Source organism: Coregonus lavaretus, assembly GCF_964263955.1.
Source record: "Coregonus lavaretus genome assembly, chromosome: 15".
Lineage (NCBI taxonomy): Eukaryota > Metazoa > Chordata > Actinopteri > Salmoniformes > Salmonidae > Coregonus > Coregonus lavaretus.
Window position 1 is genome coordinate 4562503 of NC_140002.1, and position 17831 is coordinate 4580333.

The 17831-nt window shown below is 48.2% G+C and overlaps 1 protein-coding gene across 1 annotated transcript in view; it reads right to left on the bottom strand.

Moving 5' to 3' along the window:
• Nucleotides 1-17831, bottom strand: part of LOC311142811 (rho GTPase-activating protein 26-like) — a 137096-nt gene that overhangs the window by 28359 nt on the left and 90906 nt on the right. The window contains exons 15-18 of the mRNA XM_084178501.1: nt 16880-16964; nt 13939-13997; nt 7614-7719; nt 4716-4875 (exon numbers count right to left, since the gene is read on the bottom strand). Coding sequence (XP_084034627.1) covers nt 4716-4875; nt 7614-7719; nt 13939-13997; nt 16880-16964 — 410 coding nt within the window. The remainder of the gene's footprint in view (nt 1-4715; nt 4876-7613; nt 7720-13938; nt 13998-16879; nt 16965-17831) is intronic.

Sequence of the window (17831 nt, forward strand, 5' to 3'; positions counted from 1 at the left end):
TGCTGTGTCAGATGCAGTTGATGAGGTAAACTCTGTCAATCACTTTAAAACTTTTATCCAGAAGCTATACTCTCTGTATAGTGTGTCAAACAAAAATGAACGTGAACTTGTTAATGCAGCAGCTGAAGTAGGCTCACAACTTCTTCGCATTGGCAGAATCTTGGATGTACGCTGGGTGGCCAGTAGCTTTCGGACTGTTCGTGCTGTTTGGACATCCCTGGGAGCTCTTGTGCAGCACTTTAAAAATGCTTGCAGTGATGAGATGAGGTCCACCAAAGAGAGGCAGATGTACAGAGGTTTGTTAGACCGTGTTCAAAGTCCAGAATTCATTTGTGACCTTGGCCTCATGTACGACACTCTCCATGAACTAAGTCTCCTGTCACAGGAGCTTCAGTCTCGTTCTATAACGCTCCTCAGAGCAGAGCATCTGCTGAAACGCTCAATCAGAGTGATCCAGTCATTCAAAGAGAGTCCAGGTGAGAAATATAGTGAGGCTTTAGAAGCAAAACAGACTGGGGAGTATCGGTCTATAGCCCTGAAAACAAATGCAAAGCTGAAGTCTATCAATCCAGGCCAGTTCTTACAAAGCCTTGTGAACAATCTGGAGAAACGCTTGTCTTTTGAAGATGAGACCATCATGGACCTCAGCATCCTTGATCAGAGTAAGTGGCCATCAAAGCCCAGCATCCGCCATGGTGAAGAACAAGTTAAGCGACTGTGCAAGCGATTTAACTTGTGCACAGACCAAGCACTGAATGGGATGCGGGACCTACTGGAAGAGCCCAGTAGTGAGCCCAAGGACCTAAAACCACTTATGAACTGTATGAAAACATTCCCTGTCGGTACAGCAGAGTGTGAGAGGAATTTTAGCCTTATGAACAATATAAGCTCAGACAAGAGGGCTGTCCTTCTGATCTCAAACATATCAAACTTGATGATGATTAATATCAACGGCCCACCAACTTCCAAGTTTGATCCTAGAAAATATACAAGGACCTGGTTGAAGAGCCATCGTGCTGCCTCTTCGGTGCGTTCTAGACAGTGCAGTGTGAAAGCTCCTGCAGAAAGCAAATTTGTCTGGAATATACTGTAGTATGAGCAAAGGTCAGAAACCCAGTGCTGGGTTGAGAGAGTATATCACTGTTGATGTGTTGTTAATGCATATATTTTTGTTAATTGTTAACTAAATATTGTTGTAACATATTTTGTTGAATGATTTACCGGTAAATGAACATGTTCAAAACAAAGCATATAGCAATATGAACAAGGATGCATTGTCACCTTCAGATTTGAAGTATTTTATTTAAATAAATGTGCAAAAAATAATCGAAACACCATTTCCTGTTTGCCTCATGATAAATACATTTTACATTCATCCAGGCTGCTCTTGTGACCAGTAGTAACTACAAACTGCTCCTAATCAAGTCATGATCATTTTATAATAGTGTGCAAGTAGAAATTACATATTTTTGGGTAAACTAAATCATAGTCTTACATGTCACTGTTTCTAAAACAGGGCTTTTTTCTGGACTACTTAAAAAAAAAAAAGGTGAATACTGAGAGTATACCCACTTCTCCAGGGACCACTACACCACTGACTGATGGTAGGCTTTGTTACTTTGGTCCCAGCTCTCTGCAGGTCATTCACTAGGTGAATGACCTGTGTGGTTCTGGGATTTTTGCTCACCGTTCTTGTGATCATTTTGACCCCACGGGGTGAGATCTTGCGTGGAGCCCCAGATCGAGGGAGATTATCAGTGGTCTTGTATGTCTTCCATTTCCTAATAATTGCTCCCACAGTTGATTTCTTCAAACCAAGCTGCTTACCTATTGCAGATTCAGTCTTCCCAGCCTGGTGCAGGTCTACAATTTTGTTTCTGGTGTCCTTTGACAGCTCTTTGGTCTTGGCCATAGTGGAGTTTGGAGTGTGACTGTTTGAGGTTGTGGACAGGTGTCTTTTATACTGAAAACAAGTTCAAACAGGTGCCATTAATATAGGTAACGAGTGGAGGACAGAGGAGCCTCTTAAAGAAGAAGTTACAGGTCTGTGAGAGCCAGAAATCTTGCTTGTTTGTAGGTGACCAAATACTTATTTTCCACCATAATTTGCAACTAAATGCATTTGTTTTTTTTCTTGATTTTTCTTTCTCAATTTGTCTGTCATAGTTGACGTGTACCTATGATGGAAATTACAGGCCTCTCTCATCTTTTTAAGTGGGAGAACTTGCACAATTGGTGGCTGACTAAATACTTTTTTCCCCCACTGTATATACAAAAGTATGTGGACACGCCATTAAATTAGTGGATTCAGCTATTTCAGCCACACCCATTGCTGACAGGTGTATAAAATCGAGCATACAACCATGCAATCGCCATAAACAAACATTGTAGAATGGCCTTCAACGTGGCACCGTCATAGGATGCCACCTTTCCAACAAGTCAGTTCGTCCAATTTTTGCCCTGCTAGAGCTGCCCCGGTCAACTGTAAGTGCTGTTATTGTGAAGTAGAAACGTCTAAGAGCAACAACGACTCAGCCACGAAGAGATAGGCCACACAAGCTCACAGAACGGGACCGCAGAGTGCTGAAGCACGTAAAACTCGTCTGTCGGAGCGATGTTCCAACATCTAGTGGAAAGACTTCCTAAAAGAGTGGAGGCTGTTATAGCAGCAAAGGGCGGACCAACTCCATATTAATGCCCATGATTTTGGAATGAGATGTTCGATGAGCAGGTGTCCACATACTTCTGGTCATGCAGTGTAGTTTGTTAGCGTGCATGTAGTGTATGACGGTGCCACGTTGTAAGTCACTGAGCTCTTCAGCACGGGAGGGGGTGTCCACAGACTTCCCCACATGCCACTCCCATAATGCTTTCAGTTATTCCGAGATGTTATCAGCATTATGACACTGTTGATGCTTACCTTCCCAACACTGTGTCTGGCAGACTCCATTTCTATGACAACATTGCTCTCATTCCATTCAGATAATTAAATTAAAAGTCTGGGGCTGATGAATCCCAGAATCAAATCGCTGCTCAAGTAAAAGTGGATCGTTAGTTTTCACAGACACAATTAGTGACAAATACTCCTCCACCCTGGCTAACCGGATTACAGTTAGGACTTTTCTCTCCCTCCCTCGGGCTCCTCTCTCCCTCCCTGCCTCCCTCCCTCGGGCCCCTCTCTCCCTCCCTCCCTCCCTCCCTCCCTCGGACCCCTCTCTCCCTCCCTCCCTCCCTCCCTCGGGCCCCTCTCTCCCTCCCTCCGTCCCTCCCTCGGACCCCTCTCTCCCTCCCTCCCTCCCTCCCTCCCTCGGACCCCTCTCTCCCTCCCTGCCTCCCTCCCTCGGGCCCCTCTCTCCCTCCCTCCCTCCCTCCCTCGGACCCCTCTCTCCCTCCCTCCCTCCCTCCCTCCCTCCGTCCCTCCCTCGGACCCCTCTCTCCCTCCCTCCCTCCCTCCCTCCCTCGGACCCCTCTCTCCCTCCCTCCGTCCCTCCCTCGCACCCCTCTCTCCCTCCCTCCATCCCTCCCTCGGACCCCTCTCTCCCTCCCTCCCTCCCTCCCTCCCTCGGGCCCCTCTCTCCCTCCCTGCCTCCCTCTCTCCCTCCCTGCCTCCCTCTCTCCCTCCCTGCCTCCCTCCCTCGGGCCCCTCTCTCCCTCCCTCCCTCCCTCCCTCCCTCCCTCCCTCCCTCCCTCGGGCCCCTCTCTCCCTCCCTCCCTCCCTCCCTCGGGCCCCTCTCTCCCTCCCTCGGGCCCCTCCCTCCCTCCCTCCCTCCCTCCCTCCCTCGGGCCCCTCTCTCCCTCCCTCGGGCCCCTCCCTCCCTCCCTCCCTCCCTCGGGCCCCTCTCTCCCTCCCTCCGTCCCTCCCTCGGACCCCTCTCTCCCTCCCTCCCTCCCTCCCTCGGGCCCCTCCCTCCCTCCCTCCCTCGGGCCCCTCCCTCCCTCCCTCCCTCCGTCCCTCCCTCGGACCCCTCTCTCCCTCCCTCCCTCCCTCCCTCCCTCCCTCCCTCCCTCGGGCCTCTCCCTCCCTCCCTCCCTCCCTCGGACCCCTCTCTCCCTCCCTCCGTCCCTCCCTCGGACCCCTCTCTCCCTCCCTCCGTCCCTCCCTCGGACCCCTCTCTCCCTCCCTCCCTCCCTCCCTCGGGCCCCTCTCTCCCTCCCTGCCTCCCTCCCTCGGACCCCTCTCTCCCTCCCTGCCTCCCTCCCTCCCCTCTCTCCCTCCCTCCCTCCCCTCTCTCCCTCCCTCCCTCCCTCCCTCCCTCCCCTCTCTCCCTCCCTCCCTCCCTCCCTCCCCTCTCTCCCTCCCTCCCTCCCTCGGGCCCCTCCCTCCCTCCCTCCCTCGGGCCCCTCCCTCCCTCCCTCCCTCGGGCCCCTCCCTCCCTCCCTCCCTCGGGCCCCTCCCTCCCTCCCTCCCTCCCTCGGGCCCCTCCCTCCCTCCCTCCCTCCCTCGGGCCCCTCTCTCCCTCCCTCCCTCCCTCCCTCCCTCCCTCGGGCCCCTCCCTCCCTCCCTCCCTCGGGCCCCTCCCTCCCTCCCTCGGGCCCCTCTCTCCCTCCCTCCGTCCCTCCCTCGGGCCCCTCTCTCCCTCCCTCGGGCCCCTCTCTCCACCAGGGGCCAATGTGGGACTTGGAGACTAAGAGAGATAAGATAAGGTGTTGGACTGTGTTGTGTTGAACAGTACTTCTCTCTCAGAGACCCCTCACTGACTGACTGACTGACTCACCCTCTCGTGATTCTCGATGAGGATCTCCACCACGATGTTCTGGAACTTGATGTCCATGATGGCAGCCACAGTCTCTTCCTGCGGCCTCAGCAGAGTGGGGCCGAACACCACTCCCAGGTTGGCCACAGTCATCAGGTTCTGCTGGTGGTGACTGGCCACACTGGGGAGGTAGTGAGGGAGGGAGGTAGGGGTGGGCGGGAACGAGGGAGAGGAAAGATAAAGATGTGTGTGTGTGTGTGACTTTACATTAACACTTTAGTCATTTAGCAGATGCTCTTATCCAGAGCGATTTACATGAGCAATTGGGGTTAAATGCCTTGCTCAAGTGTACATTGCCTGATTTTTCACCTAGTCAGCTTGGGGATTCGAACCAGCAAAGTTTCTGTTACTGTCCCAATGCTCTTAACCGCTAGGCTACCTGCTGCACTTTAAAGATGTATCCCGCTAGTGTGCTATAAATTCATTGATTAATTCCAACACATCTCACTAATGCCAGTTGGCTGGCATTCATATTGAGAGTACATATTCTTCCCAATCAAAGTAAAATCGCAGATGGGAGTTTTGCACTGCTGATACCAGCAACACTCCATAAAAAAAGCATTTTCTCTTTGGCCCTGTCCAGTGTTAGTGTTGCATGGTGTTGTTACTTGCTGGGTGACAGACTCCATCTATTGTAATCCACCAGCAGCTCAGAGACTTTAAGGTAAAATAAAACACTGCTGGGTCGTTCCACAAAATGACTGCCTTTTGTATCCCTTTGATATTTTAAATAGAAATTGTGCAGCCAATATTGAATTTTAAAAGGCTGTTATATTAAATGAAGTGTCCTTTAATATAGGCCACATGGAGAATTCAATAAATATGATATTTGTATATGACTAAAGGCTTGCTAAAGTGCCAAAATTCAGCATTTTCACATGTGCCTCCGTCAACCCTGTGACACTTCTAGGAAGATTTTAACCCACTTAATTCAAAAATATCTCAATGTTTAGCCATCACTGTAAAGCCTTAGTTATTTTGTTGCTTTGGCAAAGTCATTTCTGAATATGATTATTTATTTCATGTGATTAGTGATTCATTGACATCTGTCCCTCATTTTAAGGTCAACCCTTTTCTGTGAACTGAACTCTCATTTTAATATGGTGAAATTATTGTCCTTTTTTAAAATAGTTTATTCAAAAGAAACATTGAACATCTAATAGTCCAATCATAGAGTAAAAGCAGGTGAGCTGGCTCTACTCTTTTGGCCATTTTCTGTTGTTTTGAAGTGGAAAACTGAGCGTGTCGAGCACGTCAACCCCGTTACCCATAGAGAGACAAGCTAGAAATGTTTTAACAATTTAAGAAATGTTGTGAAGCTTGCATTTAATTGCCACTCCCTGTTGCACACAACAAGCTTCCATTCCCCCTGTCACGAGGGGATTTATGGCTTATTTAAGATGAAATCGTCAACCATGTTACTTTATTTGGCACTTAAAGGCCCAATGCAGCAGTTTTTACATCAATATCATAGAATTTATGAGTAACAATGAAGTACCTTACTGTAATAGATTTCCATTAAAATGGGCATAAATAGCTTTTTAGCAAAAAACTATTTCTCAAGCAAGGATTTTCCTAGGACTGTCTGGGAATGGTCTGAGCATGGAAAACTATATGTTATTGGCAGAGAGGTTTGGAACTCTCTTTGTTATTGGTCTATTAACCAATTTACCACATGGTGATGTCACCATGGAAAGCAGAAACTCCCGGCCATGCAAACCTGCTGATCGGAAAATCCTGTGTAGATTATATTTTCAACCAGCAAATATCAGGAAATAACACTGATCAAATTTTGACTGCACTGGGCCTTTAATAGGTCACTTATTATAGTCATTTTTTTATTTTACCTCTTGAGATGGGAAAATGTGTTTTTGATGAAGTTGAACATGTGCTCTTTTTTTTTTTTTACACTTCTCAAAAAGCAGGAAATTGGTGGAACGGCCCTGCTGCATCATAGTGCATATGCCAAACAAGTCCTTCTTTTAGCTGGGGTCAAACACAGTCATTATCCAACATCTGCCCATTTCTATCTATAGAAACGCTGTCATTTCCGATTTCAGGATGTAGCATCTCGTATGTGACGGCACATGAAATGTGAATGTTAAATCTAACCCATAATTTTTACCCATAATCCTCTCTCAGCATGCTGGACAACAATACATAGGGTAAGAGTTTTAGCTCTGCTGCCTGCCTCTGATAGCAACCTATCGTCACTCTGACATAATCCTGCTTCTGGAGAAATACTGAGACAGACGGCAAACTGCACCGCCTCCCTCGGACAACAATACCCAGAAGAAGAGGATGAGGCTGGGACCAAACTAATGATGTGTGTTGTTTGTCGGTGGTGGTGGTGTAGAGTGGGAACACAGGGGAAAGCACAGGGGAGCGATTACTGCTGTGATCAGTACAGTGCTGAGTTCATTACCAAGCCAATCCTCTTACAGGCGTGGGTGGGTGTGGTTGTGGCTTTCGGCATGGGTGGGGGATTTGGGCTGCGTCCCAAATGGACACCCTATTCCTTAAATAGTGCAATACTTTTGACCAGGGCCCCAAGTAGTGCACTATATAAGGAATAGGGTGCATTTGGGAGTCAGTTGTGATCATGGCCGTCAGCGCGGTACAGTCAGGAGGATTTGTAACACAGTATAAGGGGGTGTGGACCCCAGGGGAGTGGGCCTGGACCCCAGGGGAGTGGGCCTGGACCCCAGGGGAGTGGGCCTGGACCCCAGGGGAGTGGGCCTGGACCCCAGGGGAGTGGGCCTGGACCCCAGGGGAGTGGGCCTGGACCCCAGGGGAGTGGGCCTGGACCCCAGGGGAGTGGGCCTGGACCCCAGGGGAGTGGGCCTAAACCAAACCTACTTTGCCAAGTGTTTCGTAAGCAGGTCCAGCATCTGCCGGTTCTTCTCTGGGAGCCAGTGGACGATGCTGTGGATCTCTGTGACCCTCGCCTCCTGATTGTCACGTTCTATAGAGAGAGAGAGCGAGAGAGCGAGAGAGAGAGAAGGAGAGGGAGAGAGAGAGAGAAAGGGATAGAGCGAGAGAGTGAGAGAGAGATGGTAAGGTTAGGTTAGGTAAGGATGCTGTCTAAATAACAGTGACAACGTCATGTAGAACAGTCAGATGTATTTCTAGACATCCTGCTATCCAAAACATCAGTTTCCTCAGAATTCCTAATAAGGATTTCCAGCTATTGCCATTATCACAACAACAGTGTTGCATTTACCAGAAGACTGGTGAAAATAATACTGTAATACCTGCCACCAGTCCGCAAAACCACTACAGTTTTTTAACTACAGTAAATACTACAGTATTTATTTTGCATATACCCTGCCCATTCCCCTCCCCCATATCCCAATTTGTGCCACCCATAAGTGAGAAAGCTACATGCCAGGTATAGACCATATATTGTGTTCCCTACAGGTTATAGAAAAGAGCAGAAGTTCTGAACTATCAGTTCAGACCCCAGTCCTACCTACCTACTCTTTTAGTATTTCTCCATTAGGTTTCCTTAAGGAGAAAGCCTCCACTTCTATGCCAAAGATAATAAAACAAAAACACTATAGATGGGTTGGTTAACGATGTGCACGCTTCCATCGGGCAGAAGTCAGCGTGTTGTTGTGATTCTGGATGGCCAGATTGCTAGCAAGAATGACAAGAAACTGCCATGTGGGGAATCTTAAGTGGCTCGTTTCAGCTCGTTTAATCTTATTGATACCATGTCTTGTTTTGAGCGGTTTTGACTGATTTCATGTCAATGCTAATATGGCAAAAAAATGTGCTAGCTAGCTAACCAACAACTGTAACGATGTACTTGAGAGACAACAAGTGGTCATTGTGCAAATGTAGTTATGTTTTCAATAAACATTGGAGATGAAATATAGCTTACATTTTGTCAACAATCTAAGCCAACTCAGAGGCCAATCTGCAAAAACACTACAGTAAATATTACAGTATACTACCATCAGCAAAAACACTATATTAATTACTATAGTATATACTGCAGTTATCTTTTACTACAGTATTTATACTATAGTTAACTGTAAATACTACAGTACACTACATTAACTACTGCAGAAAACTCAGCAAAAACACCATAGTGTACTTAAGCAATAAGGCCCGAGGGGGTGTGGTAAATGGCCAATAGACCATAGCTAAGGGCTGTTCTTACGCACGACGCAGCGTGGAGTGCCTGGATACAGCCCTTAGCCGTGGTATATTGCCCATATACCACAAACCCCCGAGGAGCCTTACTGCTATTATAAACTGGTTAACAACGTAATTAGAGCAGAAAAAATAAATGTTTTGTCATACCCGTGGTCTGATATACCACGGCTGTCAGCCAATCAGCATTCAGGGCTCGAACCACCCAATTTATAATGCTGTTTTTATAGCTTACCGCAAGAGCTTATCATACTATATGTTATGAAATCATTGATTACCTGGAGAGGTAAATATACTATCGGTTACAACCTGCATGTAGATTCTGAATGCAGCCAGCAGTTATCCCTAATTCCAGTCATTATCCTCCATTACCTTGAGAGAGGTTTGCCTCAGAGCACCTTTCCTACTGAACCCTACAGTACCTCTCTCAGAGTCTGGCGATACCAGTCCTGTCAACACTGTACAACAGCTGGAGTTGAGGCTACCTCTCTCCTTCTCCTTGTGTCTTCAGGCCAGGGGCAGGGCTGCCCAATTTGGTTCCAATAGAGTTGGTTACCTTTCAAATACTTTGAGCATAATTTGCACCCCTGGAGTACCATATGGTAATATTAGATTGGGCCCATTGTGCCGGCCAGACAAGCTTAATCAAGCGTAGCTATATCTTAAAGAAGACAAATGCTATTTGAACCCAGGTCTACAGGCCTGTGCATTGTGCTGTCTCTGGGCAGGTCAGTGTGTCTACAGGTCTGTGCATTGTGCATGTTGTGGGGTCCGACCAGGATGCCAAGTCGACGACAAAGATCCTCACATATTTTTGCTTAATCATAATATGATTAGCCTGCTTAATTGCTTACACATAACTTAAAACAGTCTGAAGTATAGATCAACAGGTTTTCCATTTGTATCAGATGGCAGGACACTGAATTATAGGCCTCAGGAACTGACAACCCAACCTTGCACTTGCTAAACTGCTGAATTTCACTCTCTGTACCAGAAAACATGACAATGTAGCAACGCCTCACTGTTCTCATTGTTCAGTTTCATATTTACCAACGTCTGTAGTGATGAATGTACACGGAATGAATTATAATGTTGAGACTCCTTTTAGCCATGCCTACCACTATGCTATTGGCCTTGGCTTTTTTACTGTCTGCTGGGCTCTGAATCAGTGTGGCCCAGTCACCCAGGTCCCAGCCAGTCAGCCAGGTCCCAGCCAGCCAGGTCCCAGCCAGCCAGCCAGGTCCCAGCCAGCCAGCCAGGTCCCAGCCAGTCACCCAGGTCCCAGCCAGTCACCCAGGTCCCATCCAGTCAGCCAGGTCCCAGCCAGCCAGCCAGCCAGCCAGGTCCCAGCCAGCCAGCCAGCCAGCTAGGTCCCAGCCAGCCAGCCAGCCAGCTAGGTCCCAGCCAGCCAGCCAGGTCCCAGCCAGCCAGCCAGGTCCCAGCCAGTCACCCAGGTCCCAGCCAGCCAGCCAGGTCCCAGCCAGCCAGCCAGCCAGGTCCCAGCCAGCCAGCCAGCCAGGTCCCAGCCAACCAGCCAGCCAGGTCCCAGCCAGCCAGCCAGCCAGGTCCCAGCCAGCCAGCCAGGTCCCAGCCAGTCACCCAGGTCCCAGCCAGCCAGCCAGGTCCCAGTCAGCCAGCCATGCCTCAGGGAGCAGAGCAGGCAGCTGATGGAAGGCCCTATCAGTCACTGCAGGGCCAGTCAATAGAGAGTGCACCGGCGGACACACTACATCAAACCCTCTCTGCCACCTCGCTACCGCAATCCACTTCCAGTGTTAACGCACACACACACACACACTCTCACACACACACAGACATACAAGCATGCGTGCACACACACATACATGTGAGTACACACACCTGCACAGTCCCGCAAACACACATACAAACACACTGATAAGGGCACTCTCCACCAGGTCATGCATGTACACAGACCCCAGCCTGCATTTAAAAGGCTGCACAGCCACCGTTCTATCTGCACCGTGCTCGGTCATTTACTGTCATGGTCCCCACCCCCTTAAAGGAAAGAAAGCCATCCACATCCACATTAAATATTCATTTACAGCTCATTCTTCTTACTCACTCCATCTATGGGGGTTCGTCCCAAATGTCTCCCTATTCCCGATATAGTACACTATAATATGGGACTAGAGTGCAAGTGCACTAAAAAGGGAATGGGAAGCCATTTGGGAAACAGGCTGTGTGTTTTCAACAGACAAGATTTTATCACTTCCTGCCGTACAGCGATAAGATTTTAAAAACACTCGCAAAGACACTCCATACGCAGTCTCATACTGAGAGAGAGAGAGAGAGAGAGAGAGAGAGAGAGAGAGAGAGAGAGAGAGAGAGAGAGAGAGAGAGAGAGAGAGAGAGAGAGAGAGAGAGAGAGAGAGAGAGAGAGAGAGAGAGAGAGAGAGAGAGAGAGAGAGAGAGAGAGAGAGAGAGAGAGAGAGAGAGAGAGAGAGAGAGAGAGAGAGAGAGAGAGAGGAGAGAGAGCTTAAACATCAGCACCAAAGGGAACTTCCACAAAGCTGTGAACGATCAGAGAGACAAGGCAAGAAGGGCCTTCTACGCCATCAAAAGGAACATAAAATTCGACATCCCAATTAGGATCTGGCTAAAAATACTTGAATCAGTTATAGAACCCATTGCCCTTTATGGTTGTGAGGTCTGGGGTCCGCTCACCAACCAAGAAGTCACAAAATGGGACAAACACAAAATTGAGACTCTGCTTGCAGAATTCTGCAAAAATATCCTCCGTGTACAACGTAAAACACCAAATAATGCATGCAGAGCAGAATTAGGCCGATACCCGCTAATTATCAAAATCCAGAAAAGAGCCGTCAAATTCTACAACCACCTAAAAGGAAGCGATTCCCAAACCTTCCATAACAAAGCCATCACCTAGAGAGATTAACCTAGAGAATAGTCCCCTAAGCAAGCTGGTCCTGGGGCTCTGTTCATGAACACAAACAGACTCCACAGAACCCCAGGACAGCAACACAATTAGACCCAACCAAATCATGAGAAAACAAAAAGAGAATGACTTGACACATTGGAAAGAATTAACAACAAAACTGAGCAAACTGGAATGCTATTTGGCCCTAAACAGAGAGTACCCAGTGGCAGAATACCTTATCACTGTGACTGACCCAATATTAAGGAAAGCTTTGACTATGTACAGACTCAGTGAGCATAGCCTTGCTATTGAGAAAGGCCGCCGTAGGCAGACCTGGCTCTCAAGAGAAAACAGGCTATGTGCACACTGCCCACAAAATGAGGTGGAAACTGAGCTGCACTTCCTAACCTCCTGTCAAATGTATGACCATATTAGAGACACATATTTCCCTCAGATTACAGAGACCCACAAAGAATTCCAAAACAAATCACATTTTGATAAACTCCCACATCTATTGGGTGAAATACCACAGTGTGCCATCACAGCAGCAAGATTTGTGACCTGTTGCCACAAGAAAAGGGCAACCAGTGAAGAACAAACACCATTGTAAATACAACCCATATTTATGTTTATTTATTTTCCCTTTTGTACTTTAACTATTTGCACATCGTTACAACACTGTACATAGCCATAATATGACATTTGAAATGTGTCTATTCCTTTGAAACTTGTATGTGTAATGTTTACTGTACATTTTTTATTGTTTATTTCCCTTTTGTTTACTATCTATTTCCCTTGCTGTGGCAATGTAAACATGTTTACCATGCCGATAAAGCCTATTGAGAGAGAAAGAGAGAGAAGGAGAGAAGGAGAGGGAATAAGATTAAAGATAGTCTGTAGTGTCAACAACAAGAGAGACTCAGAGACTGGGTTGGGAGGCGGGGCGATTCCCTGCCTGCCTGTGTGTGTGTGTGTGTGTGTGTGTGTGTGTGTGTGTGTGTGTGTGTGTGTGTGTGTTTGTGCGCGTGGGTATGTGTGCGTGCATGTGCTTGTACATGTGTACATGCATGTATGTGAGTGTGTGTGAGAAAGAGTGTGTGTGTGTGTGTGTCTGGTGGGTGGGTGTTTTCCTGTTAGTGTGTGCCTCAGACTATGGGCAGGTTCCAGGTGGCACACAGCCCTCCCTCCCCAAACTGGAGCAGAGAGGGGAGGGCGGAGAGGGAGGAGGAGGGACTCCTAAAACAGAGTTTATCTCAGGACAACGGCCTGACGCTGCCCTGCATGCAGTGGAGGAAACAGACGGCTCAGAGCAGGAGGTGGGAGGCAGCCAGAGACACAGCAGAGATGAACCAGGGAGAGGGGGAATGAGAGAGAGAGGAGGGAGAGAGGGAGAGAGGAGAAAACGCAGATCTGGAATATGAAAGGACAGCAGCGATAGGGGACAGGGGGAGGTTAGGGGTAGTTGGGTGGGCAGGATGAGGTATGAAGGGGGCGTCTCTCCCTCTTTCCCTGCTCCATGATCCCAGCTGGCCTCACTGTAAAGCCATTTCCTCGATGGCGTGCCAAGGACACACCCTTACTTCCTGCTTCTCGCTCACACGCCAACCCCAATACCGCCTGCCGGGGCTAAACCAGGTCATCAAAACCGGACCGGTTATCAAAACAACTTCAGGGGAGCGAAAAGGGCAAAACAAGTAGAATCAGATCAAATGTAATGAAAAGGGCAGAGAGAGAGAGAGAGAGTAGGCGGGGAGTGAGAGACAGAGAGAGAGAGAGAGAGAGAGTAGGCGGGGAGTGAGAGACAGAGAGAGAGAGAGAGAGAGAGTAGGCGGGGAGTGAGAGACAGAGAGAGAGAGAGAGAGAGAGAGAGAGAGAGAGAGAGTAGGCGGGGAGTGAGAGACAGAGAGAGAGAGAGAGAGAGAGAGAGAGAGAGTAGGCGGGGAGTGAGAGACAGAGAGAGAGAGAGAGAGTAGGCGGGGAGTGAGAGACAGAGAGAGAGAGAGAGAGAGAGAGAGAGAGAGAGAGAGAGAGAGAGAGAGAGAGAGAGAGAGAGAGAGTAGGCGGGGAGTGAGAGACAGAGAGAGACAGAGACAGACAGGGAAGAGGAGGGGATAAAATACTTACTGGCTGCCTTGATGAAGCTCCTTTGATACTGATAAGTCATGAGAGGTGCAGGCAGCATTCTGAGAGAGGAGAGAAGACACAGAGTCAAGGAAAAGTTTGGGCTGTCTATGTGTGGATCTCCCCGTTCCTAGCCGTCTCCCCCCTCCCCCTCTCTACTTTCCTCAACCCCATGGCCCTCTCCCCATTCCTCTCTCCTCTCCCTGGCTCTAAGGCCCTGTCTGAGTGAGCCCTATGGCTAGTTACTTCACTACACTGCCTCTAGTTACTTCACTACTCTGCCTCTAGTTACTTCACTACACTGCCTCTAGTTACTTCACTACTCTGCCTCTAGTTACTTCACTGCACTGCCTCTAGTTACTTCACTACTCTGCCTCTAGTTACTTCACTACTCTGCCACTAGTTACTTCACTACACTGCCTCTAGTTACTTCACTACACTGCCTCTAGTTACTTCACTACTCTGCCTCTAGTTACTTCACTACACTGCCTGTAGTTACTTCACTACTCTGCCACTAGTTACTTCACTACTCTGCCTCTAGTTACTTCACTACTCTGCCACTAGTTACTTCACTACACTGCCTCTAGTTACTTCACTACACTGCCTCTAGTTACTTCACTACTCTGCCTCTAGTTACTTCACTGCACTGCCTCTAGTTACTTCACTACTCTGCCTCTAGTTACTTCACTACTCTGCCACTAGTTACTTCACTACACTGCCTCTAGTTACTTCACTACTCTGCCACTAGTTACTTCACTACACTGCCTCTAGTTACTTCACTACACTGCCTCTAGTTACTTCACTACTCTGCCTCTAGTTACTTCACTACACTGCCTGTAGTTACTTCACTACTCTGCCACTAGTTACTTCACTACTCTGCCTCTAGTTACTTCACTACTCTGCCACTAGTTACTTCACTACACTGCCTCTAGTTACTTCACTACTCTGCCACTAGTTACTTCACTACACTGCCTGTAGTTACTTCACTACTCTGCCACTAGTTACTTCACTACACTGCCTGTAGTTACTTCACTGCACTGCCTCTAGTTACTTCACTACACTGCCTGTAGTTACTTCACTACTCTGCCACTAGTTACTTCACTACTCTGCCTCTAGTTACTTCACTACTCTGCCACTAGTTACTTCACTACACTGCCTCTAGTTACTTCACTACTCTGCCTCTAGTTACTTCACTACTCTGCCACTAGTTACTTCACTACACTGCCTCTAGTTACTTCACTGCACTGCCTCTAGTTACTTCACTACTCTGCCTCTAGTTACTTCACTACTCTGCCACTAGTTACTTCACTACACTGCCTGTAGTTACTTCACTGCACTGCCTCTAGTTACTTCACTACACTGCCTGTAGTTACTTCACTGCACTGCCTCTAGTTACTTCACTGCACTGCCTCTAGTTACTTCACTGCACTGCCTCTAGTTACTTCACTACACTGCCTGTAGTTACTTCACTGCACTGCCTGTAGTTACTTCACTACACTGCCTGTAGTTACTTCACTACACTGCCTGTAGTTACTTCACTACACTGCCTGTAGTTACTTCACTGCACTGCCTCAAGTTACTTCACTACTCTGCCTCTAGTTACTTCACTGCACTGCCTCTAGTTACTTCACTACTCTGCCTCTAGTTACTTCACTGCACTGCCTCTAGTTACTTCACTGCACTGCCTCTAGTTCCTTCACTGCACTGCCTGTAGTTACTTCACTACTCTGCCTCTAGTTACTTCACTACTCTGCCTCTAGTTACTTCACTGCACTGCCTCTAGTTACTTCACTGCTCTGCCTGTAGTTACTTCACTACTCTGCCTCTAGTTACTTCACTACTCTGCCTCTAGTTACTTCACTGCACTGCCTCTAGTTACTTCACTACTCTGCCTCTAGTTACTTCACTACTCTGCCTCTAGTTATTTCACTGCACTGCCTCTAGTTATTTTACTGCACTGCCTCTAGTTACTTCACTGCACTGCCTGTAGTTACTTCACTACTCTGCCTCTAGTTACTTCACTACTCTGCCTCTAGTTACTTCACTGCACTGCCTCTAGTTACTTCACTGCTCTGCCTCTAGTTACTTCACTACTCTGCCTCTAGTTACTTCACTACTCTGCCTCTAGTTACTTCACTGCACTGCCTCTAGTTACTTCACTACTCTGAATCTAGTTACTTCACTACTCTGCCTCTAGTTACTTCACTACTCTGCCTCTAGTTACTTCACTACTCTGCCACTAGTTACTTCACTGCACTGCCTCTAGTTACTTCAATGCACTGCCTCTAGTTACTTCACTGCACTGCCTCTAGTTACTTCACTACTCTGCCTCTAGTTACTTCACTACTCTGCCTCTAGTTACTTCACTGCACTGCCTCTAGTTACTTCACTACTCTGCCTCTAGTTACTTCACTACTCTGCCACTAGTTACTTCACTGCACTGCCTCTAGTTACTTCACTGCACTGCCTCTAGTTACTTCACTGCACTGCCTCTAGTTACTTCACTACTCTGCCTCTAGTTACTTCACTACTCTGCCTCTAGTTACTTCACTGCACTGCCTCTAGTTACTTCACTGCACTGCCTGTAGTTACTTCACTACTCTGCCTCTAGTTACTTCACTACTCTGCCTCTAGTTACTTCACTGCACTGCCTCTAGTTACTTCACTGCACTGCCTCTAGTTACTTCACTGCACTGCCTCTAGTTACTTCACTGCACTGCCTCTAGTTACTTCACTACTCTGCCTCTAGTTACTTCACTACTCTGCCTCTAGAGCCACTCAGCAGGCCGGGACCATACTACACAACCACATGCTCTCAGCTCTCTCTCTCGCTGCAGCATTATTGTACTGACCACACTGCAGTACCCACAGAGAGCCAGTGTTTCTCTACTATCTTTAGTCATTTCCATGACTGGACCTGGGCAATGGATCCACAGTACTGTACCTGAGGTAGTACTTGATTGCACTGGTGATGGTCTTGATCTCCCATTCTGTACTGTCCAGCTCCACATCAGCACAGGTTTTAGGATCTGTCAGACAGAGAGGATAGATGTCATCATCTGTCTTTTGAGGAGCTTGGTTGGAACAAATGTTTGTGATTTAACTTATCTGTCTCTGTCTGTCAGTCTCAGAGCTACAGTATCTCCTCCTCCCATGTCTCTGTCTGTCAGTCTCAGGGCTACAGTATCTCCTCCTCCCATGTCTCTGTCTGTCGGGCTACAGTATCTCCTCCTCCCATGTCTCTGTCTGTCGGGCTACAGTATCTCCTCCTCCCATGTCTCTGTCTGTCAGTCTCAGGGCTACAGTATCTCCTCCTCCCATGTCTCTGTCTGTCAGTCTCAGGGCTACAGTATCTCCTCCTCCCTTGTCTCTGTCTGTCAGTCTCAGAGCTACAGTATCTCCTCCTCCCATGTCTCTGTCTGTCAGTCTCAGGGCTACAGTATCTCCTCCTCCCATGTCTCTGTCTGTCAGTCTCAGAGCTACAGTATCTCCTCCTCCCATGTCTCTGTCTGTCAGTCTCAGGGCTACAGTATCTCCTCCTCCCATGTCTCTGTCTGTCAGTCTCAGGGCTACAGTATCTCCTCCTCCCATGTCTCTGTCTGTCGGGCTACAGTATCTCCTCCTCCCATGTCTCTGTCTGTCAGTCTCAGGGCTACAGTATCTCCTCCTCCCATGTCTCTGTCTGTCAGTCTCAGGGCTACAGTATCTCCTCCTCCCATGTCTCTGTTTGTCAGTCTCAGAGCTACAGTATCTCCTCCTCCCATGTCTCTGTCTGTCAGTCTCAGGGCTACAGTATCTCCTCCTCCCATGTCTCTGTCTGTCAGTCTCAGGGCTACAGTATCTCCTCCTCCCATGTCTCTGTTTGTCAGTCTCAGAGCTACAGTATCTCCTCCTCC